The sequence below is a fragment of the Panthera pardus genome, unplaced genomic scaffold (assembly GCF_024362965.1).
Source record: "Panthera pardus isolate Hobbes unplaced genomic scaffold, ASM2436296v1 HiC_scaffold_16, whole genome shotgun sequence".
NCBI classification, from domain to species: Eukaryota; Metazoa; Chordata; class Mammalia; order Carnivora; family Felidae; genus Panthera; species Panthera pardus.
Genome location: NW_026526721.1, coordinates 96884920 through 96902076, shown reverse-complemented (window position 1 = coordinate 96902076; position 17157 = coordinate 96884920). Strand labels below are relative to the sequence as shown.

The 17157-nt window shown below is 39.3% G+C and overlaps 1 protein-coding gene and 1 pseudogene across 4 annotated transcripts in view; one reads left to right on the top strand and one right to left on the bottom strand.

Annotated features, from left to right (window-relative positions):
• Window positions 1-17157, bottom strand: part of GOLIM4 (golgi integral membrane protein 4) — a 78964-nt gene that overhangs the window by 18255 nt on the left and 43552 nt on the right. For 2 of the 4 annotated variants that reach the window (XM_019440512.2, XM_019440513.2), the window contains exons 2-8: window positions 15357-15431; window positions 13978-14027; window positions 12147-12200; window positions 10654-10804; window positions 6681-6763; window positions 6029-6112; window positions 2611-2769 (exon numbers count right to left, since the gene is read on the bottom strand). In XM_019440512.2, coding sequence (XP_019296057.1) covers window positions 2611-2769; window positions 6029-6112; window positions 6681-6763; window positions 10654-10804; window positions 12147-12200; window positions 13978-14027; window positions 15357-15431 — 656 coding nt within the window. The remainder of the gene's footprint in view (window positions 1-2610; window positions 2770-6028; window positions 6113-6680; window positions 6764-10653; window positions 10805-12146; window positions 12201-13977; window positions 14028-15356; window positions 15432-17157) is intronic. The other 2 variants (XM_019440514.2, XM_019440515.2) reach the window with 1 other exon arrangement.
• LOC128777545 (U2 spliceosomal RNA) lies at window positions 6328-6408 on the top strand (annotated as a pseudogene).

Genomic DNA, 17157 nt, shown 5'->3' with positions numbered 1-17157 from the left:
TCAGAAAAAATGACTACTTTGGTCAGATTGTTCTTCCAAACTGAAATAAATGTGAAGCCATCTTCTTAAATTGGCAGAACTGTAACTGAGAAACTGGACTGTATAAATAAATAAATATTTCTGCACAGTGAAGGAAACAATCAACAAAACTAAAAGGCAGCCTATGGAATGGAATAAGGTATTTACACATGAGATATCTTATAAGGAGTTAGTATCCTAAATCTATACAGAATTTATCAAACTGGGGGTGGCTGGGTGGCTCAGTAGGTTGTGTTTGACTTTGGCTCGGGTCATGATGTCACGGTTCATGAGTTCAAGACCCACATCAGGCTCTCTGCTGTCAGTGCAGAGCCTGTTTGGGATCCTCTGTCCTCCCCCTCTCTTTACCCCTCCCCCTCTTACACGTGTGCTCTCTCTCTTTCTCTCAAAAATAAATAAAAGCATTTAAAAAATAAAAATTAAAAAAAAAAGAATTTATCATACTTAACACCCAAAAAAACAAATAATCCAGTGAGGAATGGGAAGACAAAAATAGACACTTTTCCAAAGAAGACATCCAGATGGCTAACAGACACACGAAGAGACGCTCCACATCTCACATAATCAGGGAAATGCAAATCAAAACCATGAGGAGATATCACTTCACACCTGTCAGAATGGCTGAAATTAACAACACAGGAAACAACAGATGTCGGTGAGGGTGTGGAGAAAGGGGAACCTTCTCACACTGTTGGTGGACAGTGGACAACAGCATGGAGGTTCCTCAGAATTAAAAATAGAACTACCCTATGACCCACAATTGCACTACTAGCTATACCCAAAGGATACAAAAATACAGTTTTGAAGGGGTACATGCACCCCGATGTTTACAGCAGCATTATCAACAACATCCAAACTATGCAAAGGGTCGAAATGTCTATCAACTGATGAATGGATAAAGGGGATGTGGGGTGTGTGTGTGTGTGTGTGTGTGTAATGGAATATTACTCAGCCATCAAAAAGAATGAAATCTTGCCTTGCAATCATGTAAATGAAGCTAGAGTGTATTATGCTAAGCAAAGTAAGTCAAAGACAAATACCACATGATTTCACTAATGTGGAATTTAAGAAATAAAACAGATGAACATATGGAAAGGGGGGAAAAAAAAGACAGAAGGAAGCAGACCATAAGAGACTCTTAATGATAGAGAACAAACAGAGGGCTGATGGAGGGAAGTGGATGGGGGATGGGCTAGATAGTGCTGGGCACTGAGGAGGGCACTTGTTGGAATGAGCCCTCAGTGTTGTATGTAAGTGATGAATCACTAAATCCTACTCCTGAAACCAATACTGCACTATATGTTCTGTATGTTAACTAACTAGAATTTAAAGAAAAATCTGAAAAAAGAATAAAATAAATAAAGGAGGAAGAAAGTGCTCTCTCAGACATCTGAAGACAACTTTTGGAGATGTATGTCTTACCAATGTCCTCACGTACCTGGCGCGTTTGACATAATACTGCCCTAGCTTTACATGAAGTATTTCTTTAAAGGGCCCTAAGTGCTTTCAAATGTGTGCCATTTATCTCCATAGCACTTCTGTGAGAAAGCTTCCAGCAGATAACTACTCTCTCCACCTCACAGATGAGAAAACTAAAGGTGTGAGTCATTACAAGATTAACCCAGGAAACTGGTAGTCAGACTAGGATAAAGAATAGAACCGATCCCCAGGCCAGAGATCTGGTCATGTTTTCTTATGTTAAGAGTAACCACAGAAGACACAGAGGGTCCTGTCTATACAGGAATGCTCTGCATGACTGAAGATTTCCATGAAGTCTGCTCCTAGCAACTTAAATATTCCCATAAGATGGTAACTCAGGGCACATCTTCTTGAACATTTGCTGTTAAAACCAACTTTTTCAGGGGGAAAGATAGTAATATGTGCTGTATTTATTATGCATGTAATTAAAACAACTTTGTAAGAGTTAAGGATAAGGGTAACCCTACTTTTGATGTCTCGCTTAGGAGATATTTTTTAAGCAAGGCTCAACTTTTATGAAGAACAGGAATACAAAAAAAAAAAAGTGGATTAAGAAACTAGCACTCATACATTTGGCAGTTTTATAGAGACCTCTTAAATACAATTTTTGGCTTGTTCTCTGTGGACCCAGAACTGTACTTTCAACCCTAATACTTGAGTGGGCTATCACATAATATCCTTATGATCATTTAATCTTCTCACTCTGGCCCCTAACAACCCAAATGACATGAACAGAAAAAAAATAAATAAAAAACTCAGCACAACAGCTCCTTAAAAAAAATAAACCCACATGAATAAACAAAGTTGGTAGAGTCTTTCCCAGAAAATATTACAGCAGTTCTCAAAGTGTACTCCCCAGACCAGCTGAATCAGTTAGAAATGCAGGCCTCATCCCAAAATAACTGAACTGGAAATTCTGGGCTGGGGCCCAACTATTTGTGTTTTAACAGCCCTGCCGGGGACTCTGATCTATGTTAAAATTTGAGAACCACTGTTCTGAAGGAAGGGTCGGCAATATTTCGAGCAGTTCACCTGATGACAGCTTGATGGGGAAAGTGACCCCACCACAGAATACCAGTTCACGCCTCTTACCTCCCGCGGCTCTCCAGCTGCCTTCTCCCTCGCTGTGCTGTCCCTGTGTGGAGAATGTGTCACCTGGGTAACATTCTGCTGCTCTGTTTGTTCTGGTTTGCGAAGGCTTGGGATCCGATTCAAAGTATCTTTCAATTGTTTATACTCTGCAACTTGTGTCTGTGTATAAATTGCACAATTGGATGCAAATTGTACAATTTGAGGAGGGAAAGAGATACATTGTTCATGGATGGACATTAGGGTTCACTGGAAGACTAGACTAAAATATTATACCGAAGTACAAATTAGGAAAAATATGCAGATTATTTCCATGCATTAGCTATTCTTGCTTGGACAAGCTTAACCATTTTTAAGCACATGCAAATGAGAATTAGACATAAAGGGAGCAGAGAAAAAATATCTAAGACAGATGTTAGTTTCTCATGCTATGTTAAACAGTCAGAATTTTTATAAATAACTTCCTAGTATAAATATCATTATTAAAAGACAGTTTGCAATCAGTTTTACAAGCATTAAAAAATCTGTTTAAAAATTCACATAATTATATCTTTTACCAATATGGTCTAAGTAATGTTTTTCAGTGGAAAGGAATCATAAGCTTAAAATAAGCAACTATATAGATATACATATAAAAACATTAGCATATATATATGTATATATATATAATCACTCAGACCACACCCTTCTGCCCATCAGCCTGTGCTCAAATACGGTCCCTTACTTTCCAGAATGCTTACGGTATTGTGCTCTGAAGATTTAGAAAAGGAATAGCATAGGCATGAAATGAGCCTAGATTTTTATTCCTCAGCTGTGAACCTTTCTTCTAAGGTGATAAAGGCACTACTGTAAGTATTAAACTACGATATACTCTTATAGCTGTGTCTGTGTATATGTGGTGGTGGTCTGTATGTGTGTGTGCATGTGCAATATTTTTAACACAAGGAACTAGAAAGGCAGAAGAAAAATCAAATACCTTAACTAAGAAAATTAAGAGACACTGCTCATACTTAGCTCATCACATACACCAGTAGTTATCCCAAAACAGAGATGCTGTGTGTGTAAACACACACCCACATAAACACAGACAGAGAACACAGCAATCTTTTCTGAACAAGTTTCCCAGCCAGTGTGCACAGTAGAGCAGGTGAGTGGAGGTGGGAGTCCAGCCGGCACCCCACTGCCCCAGCCATGCACCCTGGCATAGTGCTCTTTCACCCCAATGAAGAGGGGCCTTTTGAGTTTTTTTTTTTTTTCCCAATTCATACAAAGGTGAAGAAGTTTTCTCACTAAACCTATCTCAGGGGAGCGCTTCCTTATAATTTGTACAAAGGTATGCCATATGGCTAATGATGGCCCTTATCCCAAAAATCTATCAAAACATTTGCAAACCAACTTTGGAGGTTAAAGGGAAAAAAAAAAAAAGACATCCACATAGTGATAGTTTTTAATAAATGTTTCTCCTTTCTCCTCCTCCTAGATACATATTTGAGAGCAGTAATGCTGCAGCTGTCAAATATTAGTGTGCACTGAGAATAATGGAAGGATCATGTTAAAAATGCAGTCTCCTGAGCCCCCAGTCTAGAAATTATGACTCGACGGGGTGTGGGGCAAGGCCCGTGGAACTGTGAAGAGGGAAAGTCTCCAAAAATGCCTGCTTACGAGTTACACGTGACCATGACGTCTGCAGGCCCTAAACTTGAAGCTCAGATGTGGTCTGGTCACTGATCTTGGGCCAGCTATTTCATTTCTCTTTGACCTCACTTTATTTAGCTATAAAAAGGACACAATGTAATATCTCAGTAGACTGTAAATATTAAATAAAATCCTGTATAAAAGTTCTTATGAAGATCCCTGGCAAACTGTAAACTCAAATTCTATTCTATTCTTGCTTTCTCTCCACTCAACTACATTTAAAAATCAGGTTGTCGAGACCCAGTCTGGTAAGATAATTTACGTAAGAAATGTAGGTGCCAGCAGCAGTATTTATTTTCTAAGGAGATCCAGGGAAAGTACTACTATGGGGATCAGAGGGGGGACTCTAAGTGCTGCACCTAGTTCTGGCATAATGATTTAGGGGGTGGGGTGGGGCGGGTGGGCAGGAGAACTTCAGCCCCCTATCGAAGGAGCAGAAAAGATTTTAAAGAAATAGAATATGATACGTAAGTTACATAAAAATATTTTTTTTTCTACTACAAAATCTTGTCCATAACACTCCCAGCAAGCTTACTATGCAATTTGGTTTTGGTCATTTGTAAAATGCATTTTTTACTTACATTTCTCTGGATTTTCAAATTGTTGCTTAGCCTAATGTCTGTGGCCATGATAGCACACAGAATACTCAAATTGGTTTGTCATGTTTTTCAGCATGAAAAACAGCCTCAAATAAATTCCTGGTAAAAATTGTATAAAGAAGGTTTTGAATGAAATAATCTCCCAAAGTCAATTTGATTTGTACACACGTGAAAAATTACCACACAGCTACAGTTTCAGAGGGAGATACTCAATGACTACCTTGAAAAGGAGTCCCACAAATGCAGATGCTATAGTCTCTAAGACAGGCCAGGGCCCAGCATATTACCTTTCTTATAATTTTATAAAGACAAGAAGTAATGCATAGTCTCCTGAATTGGACAGATAGTTGGTGTTCCTCTTAATTCTTCCAACAGAAAAAAAAGTGCAGACCCAGTGACTAAGCTAGCCATTTCTACTGGTTTGCTTCTACTAGAAAGCTGTAAATCACAGTATGGTACTGCCTTAAAAAGCTCTCCGACACTCGTATTTGTTTGTTTGTTCATTCAGGAAATATCCACTACAGGCCCGCTTTGTGCCAGGGACTGTTCGAGGCTTTGAACAAATGGACCTTACGACTCTTGTTTTTCCTTCTCCACTGACATGAGATCTCTTATTTCCTGTTAATTTGACCAACAATTCATAAGCCTAGTCCTAAAAGGAGTGTCTGTAGGCTGGAAAGCAGAAGTGAGGGAGGGAGGAATGGAAGAAAAAGTCTGACAATTATTTATTTAGGTAGCTAGCATCATATACAGATCCTACAGGAAGAGTCATCAAAAGGGCGGAGAGCGGCAGAAGACCAGATACAAGGGATGATTTCTGTAGTTTAAACAAGTATTAGACCACTGCATGTAGGGGCTGCTGGAGAGTAGAGATAGTCATAGGTACCACACTACCAGTGCAAAAAATCATCATCATCATCATCATCATCATCATCATCATCATCATCAAAGGCTTATTTAATATTCTCTTGATTGAATTTTGAAAGCATGCAGGATCCTCAGGATCAGGAGAGCTCTGTCCTAAGGAACTTACTGAAGATTGGCTTGTGAGAGACTACATGCATAAGGAATTTGGAAAGGTTAAGCAGACTGTAACAAGAACCAATAGAGGCTGCTACCCTGCTAACCTGCGCAGCAGCTAGTGCACTCTTGTGGTCTTCCAAAGTCACTACAAGTTGTTCGTGCTCGGAGAGTAAATTCTTATGCTGTTGCTACACAAAAAAGAATTTTACATGTTGACATTTAACATTCTAAGACAACTTCTGCTTTGCCTGACAGCGGTATGGGCACCCACACGCAGCTTGCCTGCCTGGCTGCTTGTTGTTCTCATAGCATTTGCTAAGTTGAAAAATCATCGTAGAGAGAAGATTCTATGAATGTAGTATTTGGAAACCGACAATGTGCTACCTCAACGTCATCATCACTAATCCCTTCTCGGCCTTTTGGCTAAGATCAAGTGTAGTATCAATATCATAATCACAATGAAATCAAAATCAAAGGAACATCTCATTATTAATAAAACTTGGTAAACACAAAGCTTATTAAAATGCAACCATCTAGCAAAAGAATCATTTCAGTACGAACAAAAATGCATTTTCAGACCATCCTTTAGCTCACGATGCAGAAGTGGTAAAAGTACTGGGCACACTCCAGTTTACGCAAAGCCCAAAACAACAATGTGGATTGGTAATGCAGGTCAATTAGGGAATAACATCTAAAGACATTCTGCAAAGTAAAGCAGGCCAACAGTAAACAGTCAAATGCACAGTTCTGTTTTACCTTGACGTCTTGAAGCTGTGTGTGCATGTCTTGGTGCGCTTTCCTTAGTTGTCTATTCTCTTCTCTCAAATTGTACACGGTTTCTATTTTTGAAAAAGAAAATAGTGCCTAAAGCCTTGAGATTTTCTGGCTTTTGATTCCATTAGTTTCATATCTGAAACTTCACATAACTATTTTTAGGATTTGTTTTTAACTTTGATAGTATAATAGGCCAAATCAACCAAAATTATATCATTTGGGGATGTGGCATGGGTTCAGCCGGACATTCCAAAACAATCTGGTTTGATAGTTTAAATACTTTTAAAGAAGCTACACAGTGTAGAAGTTAAGGAGTTGTAATTACTCAGTAGTTAAAAAAATGACGTATTTCTATTAATAGCCAAGTCCTTAGGAATAAAATGTAATGGGCAGGAACGGTATAAGATTTGAGTCTCTCCACAAATTAAAAAGAAAGTTATCAAAAAGTACAAATCCTCCTTCTATAGCATGAATAATTTCCACAGACCCCAAAGAGTATTTCAATTACAAAGGCAACTCAAGAAATAAGAGACAGAGAAAAATACCACTTACCTGTTGAAAAATTCTACATCTATTTTCTTTCCTCTACCACTGAGTTCTTGACTGATGCAAATTCTCCCACCAATAACAAAAGGACAGTTTTCTCCAGGGCTATAATGTGAGACCGTGGCTGTCCAAGTAAAGTCCTATAATCTCTCCAATCTCAAGCCTACTGTTCAGGGAACAGCTTCAGTGACTTAAAGATTCCAGGCCCAGCTCTGTTACCCTCCTGGTGATTTTCTCACGTTCACTATATCTGGGCATTAGATGCTATGAACTGTTAGCTCCAGGGCTGAATCTAACTCACATGAGTTTTTTCTTTTTTTCTCTTTTTTTTTTTTTTTTTTTTTTTTTTTTGCCCCTGCAGTGTAGACCTATGCAGAGTGTTCCACATTTGAACAGTTGTCACCCCTTAAAAATCAAGAATCTGGGTCTACTAATATTTGGCAACACGAGGCCAAATCTCATGTGACAATACTCAGCAGAAGTTGAATGGTGGCAGGATGACAATATAATTCATTTTTCAATGGGAGGTACCTTTGAAAGTGAAAGGGGATGCTGTTAATAACAATGCTGAGACAGCAGCTGTTAAGTCTGCACAGTGCTGGGCAAACCACCCGAGTGGCAGACAAAACCCTAACTCTGCAGCGTGGCACCCAGCGCTGAAGAAAATGCCCATCACCACCTCTCACCATATTTTCTGTCCACTTTTACTCCTATATAGTCCCTGCCTAACCCCCTGAGCTTTGGACTGGTGATTGGGTTTAGGGGAGAGATCAAGAACAGGGTGGGAAGGATTTCGACTCAAAGGTCAAAACAGGACACCACTGGCAATCCAAGGACACCCTAAATGTGTCGTTGGCTGGATGGGGGCTTCAGTAGACACACACATACATACATACACATGCAAACGTGCATATACACGCCTACATGCATGCACACACACAACACCCAATCCACTAGCTTATAAAGGAGTTTTGGATTATAAACTTAAGGCAGTTGCTTCTGTACTTTAACTGTATTGACTTGAGTTATTTAATTTGATTAAGCCTCAGTGCCTTCATTTGTTAAATTAGGCTAAACACAATGCCTCACTTACAGGTTGTTATGAGAATTAAATAAAAATAATCGCATGAAGAGTTTCACCTGGTACCGGCACATGGTAAACATTTGCTGAGTGCCAGCCATTATTTTAAAAATAACAAAAAGAATACTTACTTAAACTTATATGCTACCAGCTCATCTCCCCAGGATTCTAAATTCCCTTCTGGTATCACATTAAACTACCACAGACTGCCTGGATTATTCACCTTAGTTGCCACTAATCTGCATCTATCACAGTATGCTTTAACTTACTATCTAAAGCTTTTATCCAGGAATCATAATCACGCAAAAGTGCTGATGTAAAAACTGCTCATAAAAGTGTCATCAAAGGCATCTTCACACCCGACTGTTTAAGGCCTCTGTGAAATTTCTTTCAAAAATTGATACCAGAAATACGTACCATTCTCTCTCACCTCCTTCTCTTACTCTCCGTTTCTCCCTCCCTTGCTCAACACACAGTGTAGGTATATTCTCTCTTTCTGATGATGAGAACCCTGCCACTTACTGCATTTCCTTTTCTGTCCTGGCTGCCAGCAAGTTGAGACCAAGTTACGAGGCTTGCGTTATTTAGGACACAGAATTCACATACATGTGTCCTTCTCTTTGCCATGGTTCTGATTTATCACTTCTGTATTTAATTTGTTAAAACTCTACTCTACATGAGCTTTATTTCAAAGAAAGGAATACAGAGTAGACACAAGAAAACATGATTTATATTACCTCCGTGAAGACTTTTCTCTGTTATCTTAATGACCCCCACCATCTGCCATATCACCAACAAGCCAACGCCCCTGCCAGTCTATACCTTCTGGGTATCATCTGCTGACACCTGGCCCCTCTCTCAAGACCACCTGAACTCCTTGTAAACTGCTTCTATGGCTACCTAATTCCCATGTGCCTTTTTGCTGTAACTTATTATTTTGAAGTACTTACAAAACATTGCAAAAAAAAAGTACACAGAGGTCCAAAGTACCCATCACTCAGCTTCCCTCTATGATGATATCTTATATAAAATCAAAATATTGTTTGGTACAGTATAATCAACTGGGCCACAGGCCTTCCTTGGATTTCACCATTGTTTTTGCAAGCATCATGTGCCTTTTTACACCAACTCTCGCACTTCAAACTTATTTAGCATCTGAAGAGCTGATTGTAGAATATTTCCCCTTTTAAGAATTTACATGTACTCAGAGACGTGATACATATTGCTTCATATTAGTATGAAAATGCCTCATGCTGATGCTGATTGTGTGTCAGTAACTGTTCTAGGTGCTGTACATAAATCAGTTAATCCTCACATGAACCCTAGGAGGTGGATGACTTGTTATGAATACCCCAGTTCTACAGACAACGGCAATGAGGTGTGTGGTGATTACACAGCCTGTCCATGGTCATGTAACTAGTAACCGAAGAGGCCAAAATCCACCAGGGCCCTCTGACTCTGGGGCCTGAGCTTTTCAGAGCTACTGCTAGCAATCAACAGGTAATCTTTTCGGCCCCTTGGAGACTAGGAAATGCACGGGGCAATTCGGATCATCACAATGACCATGCAGCATAGCTGGCATTTTATGGATAGGGGTCAGAGATGCTAAATATCTTGCAATACACATACAAAGAGAACCGTCTTACCCAATGAAACCAACGCGCCCCACCAAGAACCACTAAGTATTCTAGGGCGCCTGCGTGGCTCAGTCGGTTGAGCGTCCAACTTCAACTCAGGTCATGATCTCACAGCTCATGAGTTTGAGTCCCGCATCGGGCTCTGTGCTGAGAGCCCAGAGCCTGGAGCCTGCTTCGGATTCTGTCTCTCTCTCTCTCTCTCTCTCTCTGCCCCTCCCCCGCTCACACTCTGTCTCTGTCTCTCAAAAATAAATAAACGTTAAAAAAACAATTAAGAATCACTATTCTACTCTGTTTCCCTAAACAAACACAAAGAGATAAAGATAAATGTGAAATGTTACGAAGAAGTAACCACATGTGCGGGCGCCTGGGTGGCTCAGTGTCCAACTCTTGATCCCGGCCCAGGTTATGATGTCACAGTTCAGGAGACTGAGCCCTGCTTCAGGCTCTGCACTGATAGCACAGAGCCTGCCTGGGATCCTCTCTCCCTCTCTCTCTGCCCCTCCCTGGCTCACACTCTTTCTCTTTCTCTCAAAATAAATAAACTTAAAAAAAAAAAAAAAAAGAAGTAACCACAGGTAAGTGTGAATCAATCGCCATGTAAAACAACAAACAAAATTCTATTGTTTTACAGAAACATTAATATGAGCAGTTATGTCCACATAAACTGGCTAATTAGACTTTCAAATACCTTTTAGCTTAGAAAGTTCTTGCTCTTTCTCTTGCTGCAGCTGCAGGTATTTCTGCTTATGGTCATTAAACGTCCTACTGAAGTCTTCTCCTTGCTTGCGATGTTCCTCCTCCAAGTCGCTGTGCTGTTTCTTCAGCTCCTCGTGTTGACTCTGTAAAGATGAGAACTTGAGCAGAGATGTGTGTTCCCTAAATTATCCCAGAGTCTATAGCCTTTCTCTCTGGAGAAAGAACAGGTGAAGTAGCAGGTTCTGTCTTCCTCGGGTTGCTTTTAATTTGGGCCGTTCCCCTCCATTTCCCTTACATTTCAGATCAGTGGCTTGGGATCATGGCCAAACATAATTTTCTCTTTAATTTTTAACATCGGTAAAACAAGAAGTCAGAAGTCAGCAATGGGAGATGGAAAGGGGGGTGGGGGAAGGATTTGGGGAAATTCCCAGGGGTTCAAATTGCTGCGGAGACAAGGTAAAGATAATGGAAAAATTATCCCTCCACAGATATTCCAGACTTTCTCTTTCAATCTAATGTTTTCTCAGCAACATTTTTTATTTCCCTTCCTTACTTTTCAGCCTTCCTGGCAACTCAGTTTAAAGAAAAAGGGAAAAAAGTGATATTTTTCCCTTTGGGGGAAGTAATAAATCTTATTTACCTTACTCCTAGTTATAATACTACACTGTAATCATAATCTAGGTAAATGCTACAATCTCCATATGCTTAATGAAAGGATGGTCTGCTTTAATCCATGCACTGCTTTCTTGATCCAGGAAAGGTTCTGGTTTCGATGAAAAGCACTCACTCTACTGACACAGGAGGAAAGACAATACCAAAGAAAAAGCCAGGCGGGGAGGGAGGGAGGGAGGTTGAAGGAAGGGGTGGAGACGGTGACATGGTTTTCCTGATGTGCAGAAGGCTTCATGAGATCCAGTCTTCTCTTCTAGCTTGACAGAAATAATGAATCTTCCCCCCGCCCCACCCCCCCCTTTCTCTCTCTCTCTCTCTTTCTTAAGTCGTCTTGACCCACAATAGTTTTACCCAAGAATCAAGGAAGGAAAACCTTTAAATATAAATTGTGTTCCTGTAGCAAGTAAAAGGACACATTAAATATTAGTAACATGAATGAGACATTTAATTCTACTGCCTCCAACGTGCCTAAGATGAAAGAAAATATCTAAGGTAGACCACTGTGAAAAATTAAACAAACAAAAAGCCTTAAAGGATAAAGAGAAGAACAGAATTAAAAATCAGGTGACCAGACACTGTTTCACCAAAAAAAAAATGTGTAATAAGCTGAATGGTTGTGTGTGTGCGTGTGCGTGTGTGTGTGTTTATAATTGGGTGATAAGATGAGGGGACATTACAATTCTACATCATTTTTAGTGAAAAATGACAATGTGCTGTATTACCACACAAATCAACCTTCCATAAGCTTTCCTTGATCTTGTAAGTTACTTAGTTCTTTCATCCATGCATGAAGAACAACTTTAAATTACTCACTTTCAACATCTGATGTTGCACATTCAACGCACTGTATCTACTATTGGAATCTTGCTGTAAATTGAAAAGAAAATGGTTAACACAGAGATAATGAATCTGGCTCTCTTGCTAAACATGGCTTAAAGCACTTAACAGAACAATTCCATCTATTTCACTTATATAAGCCACAATGAATTCTATGCTCTAACCAGGATTTCTCTGGGACCATCTCTTTATTTAACGGCAGGAAGAAGTTTCAATGTTCCTCAAAGTTTGCTACATTTTAGTAAAGAAACAGTAAGACATGAAGTCATAAAACAGCACCCTGGCAGGGCCCCTGGAAATGATTTACTTCCCTTCCCCTCTCCAGTTGAGAAGAACCGAGGCTCAGACGCACAAGGTCCTTGCCCTGAGACACAGTCACTGTGCATGGTGCATGGCTGATACACTACGCCAGGTGCTCTGAGGGGATGGGGGGATGAACCAACTTGCACCAGGCCTCACAGTCTCTGCAAGCCTTAAGAAAGGGAAGAGAAAAGGTGCTTTCCTTCCCTGGGCTTCCGCGGGTAAGGAATTCTCCATGTGTCATTTTACCCATTTCACAAGTGAGAAACCGAGAAAGGATAAGGACTCCAAGCTGAGGGCAAACACTTGTTTAGTAGCAGAGCCAGGACTGAAACCTGAGCCCAAGCCATGTTGCAGCAGTGTACAATTTGTGTCCCAGGGGAACATCTTTACACACGGGCCTCACACATTTCCACAGTCCTGGACAGCCACAAGCAGCCAGGGCACAAGATGCCTGACAATTCTCCCTCCCCGTGCTGTTCTATCTGACGTGCTGCACCCCATCTCCGGCACAAGTACACTCCCAACCATTTCTGGTTTTCTTTTTTTTTTTTTTTTTTACAATTTCCAAAATGAACTGCATTTTTCCTCTATCACTTCACTTTATTGCTTTATTTCATAACGCAGTTTCTTTGTAAAGTCAAAGAGTAAATTTTATTGCTTTATTTTATTGCTTCATTTCATAACGTACTTTCTTTGTAAAGTTAAAGTTTACTCTATTGCTTTATTTCATAACGAACTTTCTTTGTAAAGTAAGAGTAACTCTTTTGAAATGCACAACAGAAAGTACGCAATCTTAGCTGGGCCTTTTAAAAGTTAAGAGTTGAAAGCTGACAGCCTCCTGACTCTTCTCAGTTTTAGTACCCCAGAATGCTGATGTTTCATTCAACTAATGTCATATGTTTTTCTTAGAGTAAGAGAAAAGCTTGTTTTTCTCCAGTGAATTTGTACTAAAAAAAAAATTTTAAATGCCACTATCATTCCTTCCTTCCTTCCTTCCACAAATGTATTTGAATGCTGACCCTAGGCCAGATGTTACACAGTAACATCTGTGCAAGTTACAGTAACACTGTACAAAGGCAAAGCAAAATATACATCACATATATATTCTCTTAGAAAAGGACTACAAATGAACAAATGAATGAATAATCTTTTATTTATTGTTGAACATTAAGGCTAGTCCCACTTTATCAAAAATATATTTATATGTTTATATAATTATATTTATATATTTATATTTAAATATGTTTATATAATTATATTTATATTTAAATATATTTATATATATACTATATGTATATATATACACGTAGATATATATTTCGTATATATATACATACGTATATATATATGTAGATATATATATTCGCATATATTACGTATATATATACGTAGATATATATTTCAGCCTTACTGTCCTAATGATCAACACTGTAAAAGATTTTGTTGCTATATTTCCCTCTCCTTAAGTTTCATAAAATAATTAAGAAAAAAACCCAAAACATACCCTTCCTTTATTTAGTGTTTCTTGTGCTTCTAATTTATAAACAAGAAAATCTAGAAAATAAAAAAATGGAGAAAATAGGGTGTAAGTTAATTCATTATGGAATTTTTAAACAAAGGCAAACTTTACTCAGACTTGTGAAAAATATTTTAGGTTTAAAAACAATCATGCTTAGTAACGCAGTTTATTTTGCCTCTTAATGCTTTAGAGAGAATTGAAAATAACTATCATATAATTTTCATCTTTATTTTAAAGCTATATATCTTGAATAAACAAAATATACATGATAACCAATTAATTAGAAGTGGTCTTAGATTGTGCATTCTGCAATGAACTCTCCTTGAAATTAAGGAGAAAGAAAAAAATGAGGCACACCTAAAGACAAGAGATGATTTATTGCTATCCACTAGATGGCATGCTAAAACCATTCAGGACTTGAAAAGAGAAATCAAGCCTTGGAAACCACCTTTTATGCTCTTAAAGCTTTATTATCCACTAGATGGCTCTATAAAATCACTCTGCATTTAAAGACAAGGAGAATCCAAATCCTATCAAAGCAGTTTAATGATGTTAAACTTGTATTCTTCCAACAGGCTTAATCCAAGGGTCAGTAAAACATCCTACCCCATACTGCCCTCCCATTTTCCCTCCGTCTACTCCATACCAACATAATCAGACAGAATACCTAACTTATATTTCCTCATAAGATTTCACAAAACATAAGGAAACAAATAAGAAGAATGGGGATAAATTCAAACCACAAGCTGTATAAAGCCTATGTTTTCTAGAAAAATTCTGATAAAAATCAGTAGCATTGCCTAATGCCTGTCCTAAATGCTAATTGCTCAAATTGAACCCATCAGCTGTGTCAATAAAAGCCTAAAATAAAACATGTGCATAACATAGGAGACACCATACAAAAAAAGAGACATCATGCAATGAGATCAATTTCTTATGTTATAAATGTATGTATATGTCTAAATGTATGCATGTATGTGTATACGAATGTATAAAATTTGTCATATTCTGGACAACACAAGCTGTTACTCCTTGTACATCTATGGACAGAAGTTTCTGGTATAAGTAACATATGTGTGTAATATTCACATGAAAAGCTGTTTATTTCTGATGTATGTGTAACTAATAATATGAACTACCTCAAGGTGGCATAAACTGAATGAAAGATTCTGAACCTAATCTTAAGCAGAAATTATTGAACTGCACAATGCATTACATATTGCTTGACTTTCTCAGTCTACCCATAAAACTGACTTAGGGTTTAGCTGAGAAATTTCTTAGCAAAAAGATAGTAAAGCAAGTACATGATATGTCAACGAGGAGTTTGATAAAAATACAGAACAGAAATTGCATTTTATATTTACCTTCCTTTGCTTTCTTATGTTCAAGTCTTTCCTTTTGCAAGGATTTCTCTAATCTTGATCTGTGTTCATACACAACTGAAAAAAAAAGTTAAAATTTATCTGCAAAGAATTAGAACTTCTAAAGTAAAATTAACATCAATTTTCAAAATGGGGGGGGCGGGAAACAATTTAAGGTCTTCGCAATTAACATAAAAATGACTGCATTTATAAGTTCCACATTCTGGGTAAAAAACAGACACAATAATACACATAATTCTGAGCTGACTTCTGCATAGCCTGCCCCTTTATAGAAACAATACTCTGAGAGAGGCTTCTATCCACCTTCTTTGCCAGCTCCTTCTCCTGCTTCTCAAATACAAGAATCTCTGAGGTTCCATGTCTCTTGCAGGGCAGAGGTGTCCACTCTCCTGACTTTCACCACCATTTGCACAGCTGTTAGCCCCACATGTATATTTCTAGCTCCTGCCTCTCTCTTAGGTATTAGCACAGCATCTTCCAAAGACTTCAGGTTTCTCCACCTACATATCCCATAAATACTGGCAAGTCCCCGTGATCTGAATGTGAGCTAAGGCTGTCCAGACCAGTAAGGAAACCTCAGCACCCCACTGGCCTAAAAGAGAAGGCGTATTCCCCCACAGCAAGGAAAACACAGGGGAGAGTCATAGAAATGAAGGGGGCAGGGACTCTAAACAGAACCTATAAACGTCAGGTTTACATCTGCCATGGGGAGAAGCCAATGGCAAACTGATGCCATGCTGTAAGACTTTCCTGTGCTTGATTATCCCTACCTACCCAGTCTTCTCTGAAGCAGCCAGCATTGCCAGGTGAGTAGAGAGGAAGAACAGATGTGGTAGGGGAAAAGAGGGAGGAGAGGCCCATCAGGACTCTCTCTTTCCCACCTCAGGCTTCACTTCTACATCAAATGGGAAGAATGGGAGGAGCTTTACCTTTGAATGAATAAGATGATAAAGTCGGTATTTTATTTATACAATAAAATGTATGCAGATGGATTAGACCAGACATAACACTTAGTAGACTAAGACTGTGTTTCCGGATAAAAGTTACTAAAAAAAATTTTTTTTTTTCTTTTAATCTGAGAGAAGTTGAGAAGTATCCAAGTTTGTGTTAAGATTTCCTTCTGGGACAGAAAGGCCAGCCTTGCAGAGTGGTTTGTACAGGCAAAGAAGGGGGGAAAGGGCAAAACCTGAATTTCTGACATACACTTTGCATCCTATTTGTGCAGCATTATGGTCCCATGTGATCTCATTCCTTGCCAAGGAAAGCCAAACCTGTTATTTGGTTCCCATGCCAGTCCCTAGCTTCCCTTGGCTGCCTAAGATACAATTTCACCATCAATCACGGACTCACCATGTACAGTGCATACAACTGCCCGACACTATTGGACACATCCAAAAGTGCCGCGGTCACAGCAACTCCCCTCCCCTCCCCCACACCTGACATAATAACCCCTTACGCTTGAAGTGAATGCCCTGTCCCTCCCGCCCTTTCCCCAGTGTCACGGCTGCCAGTGGGCAGCTCCTGCTGTCCTCCCTCCAACTTGCCCATCGCCTCCTGGGCCCTCCACCGCCTCCCCACACTGCATCTCTCATCTTGTCATCCCATATAAACCTTCCACTTCCAAGGAGGTTTCTCTCCCTCTGCAACTACCACAGCCCCGACCTCTACTCACACATCTGCTGCCATCTCTGGGCACTGCTCCTAGAATTCCTGCCACCATCCAAACTGGCATCACGTCATGCCCTGGCAGCGTGTATGCCCCAATCTCAACTTGCCCCTCAGC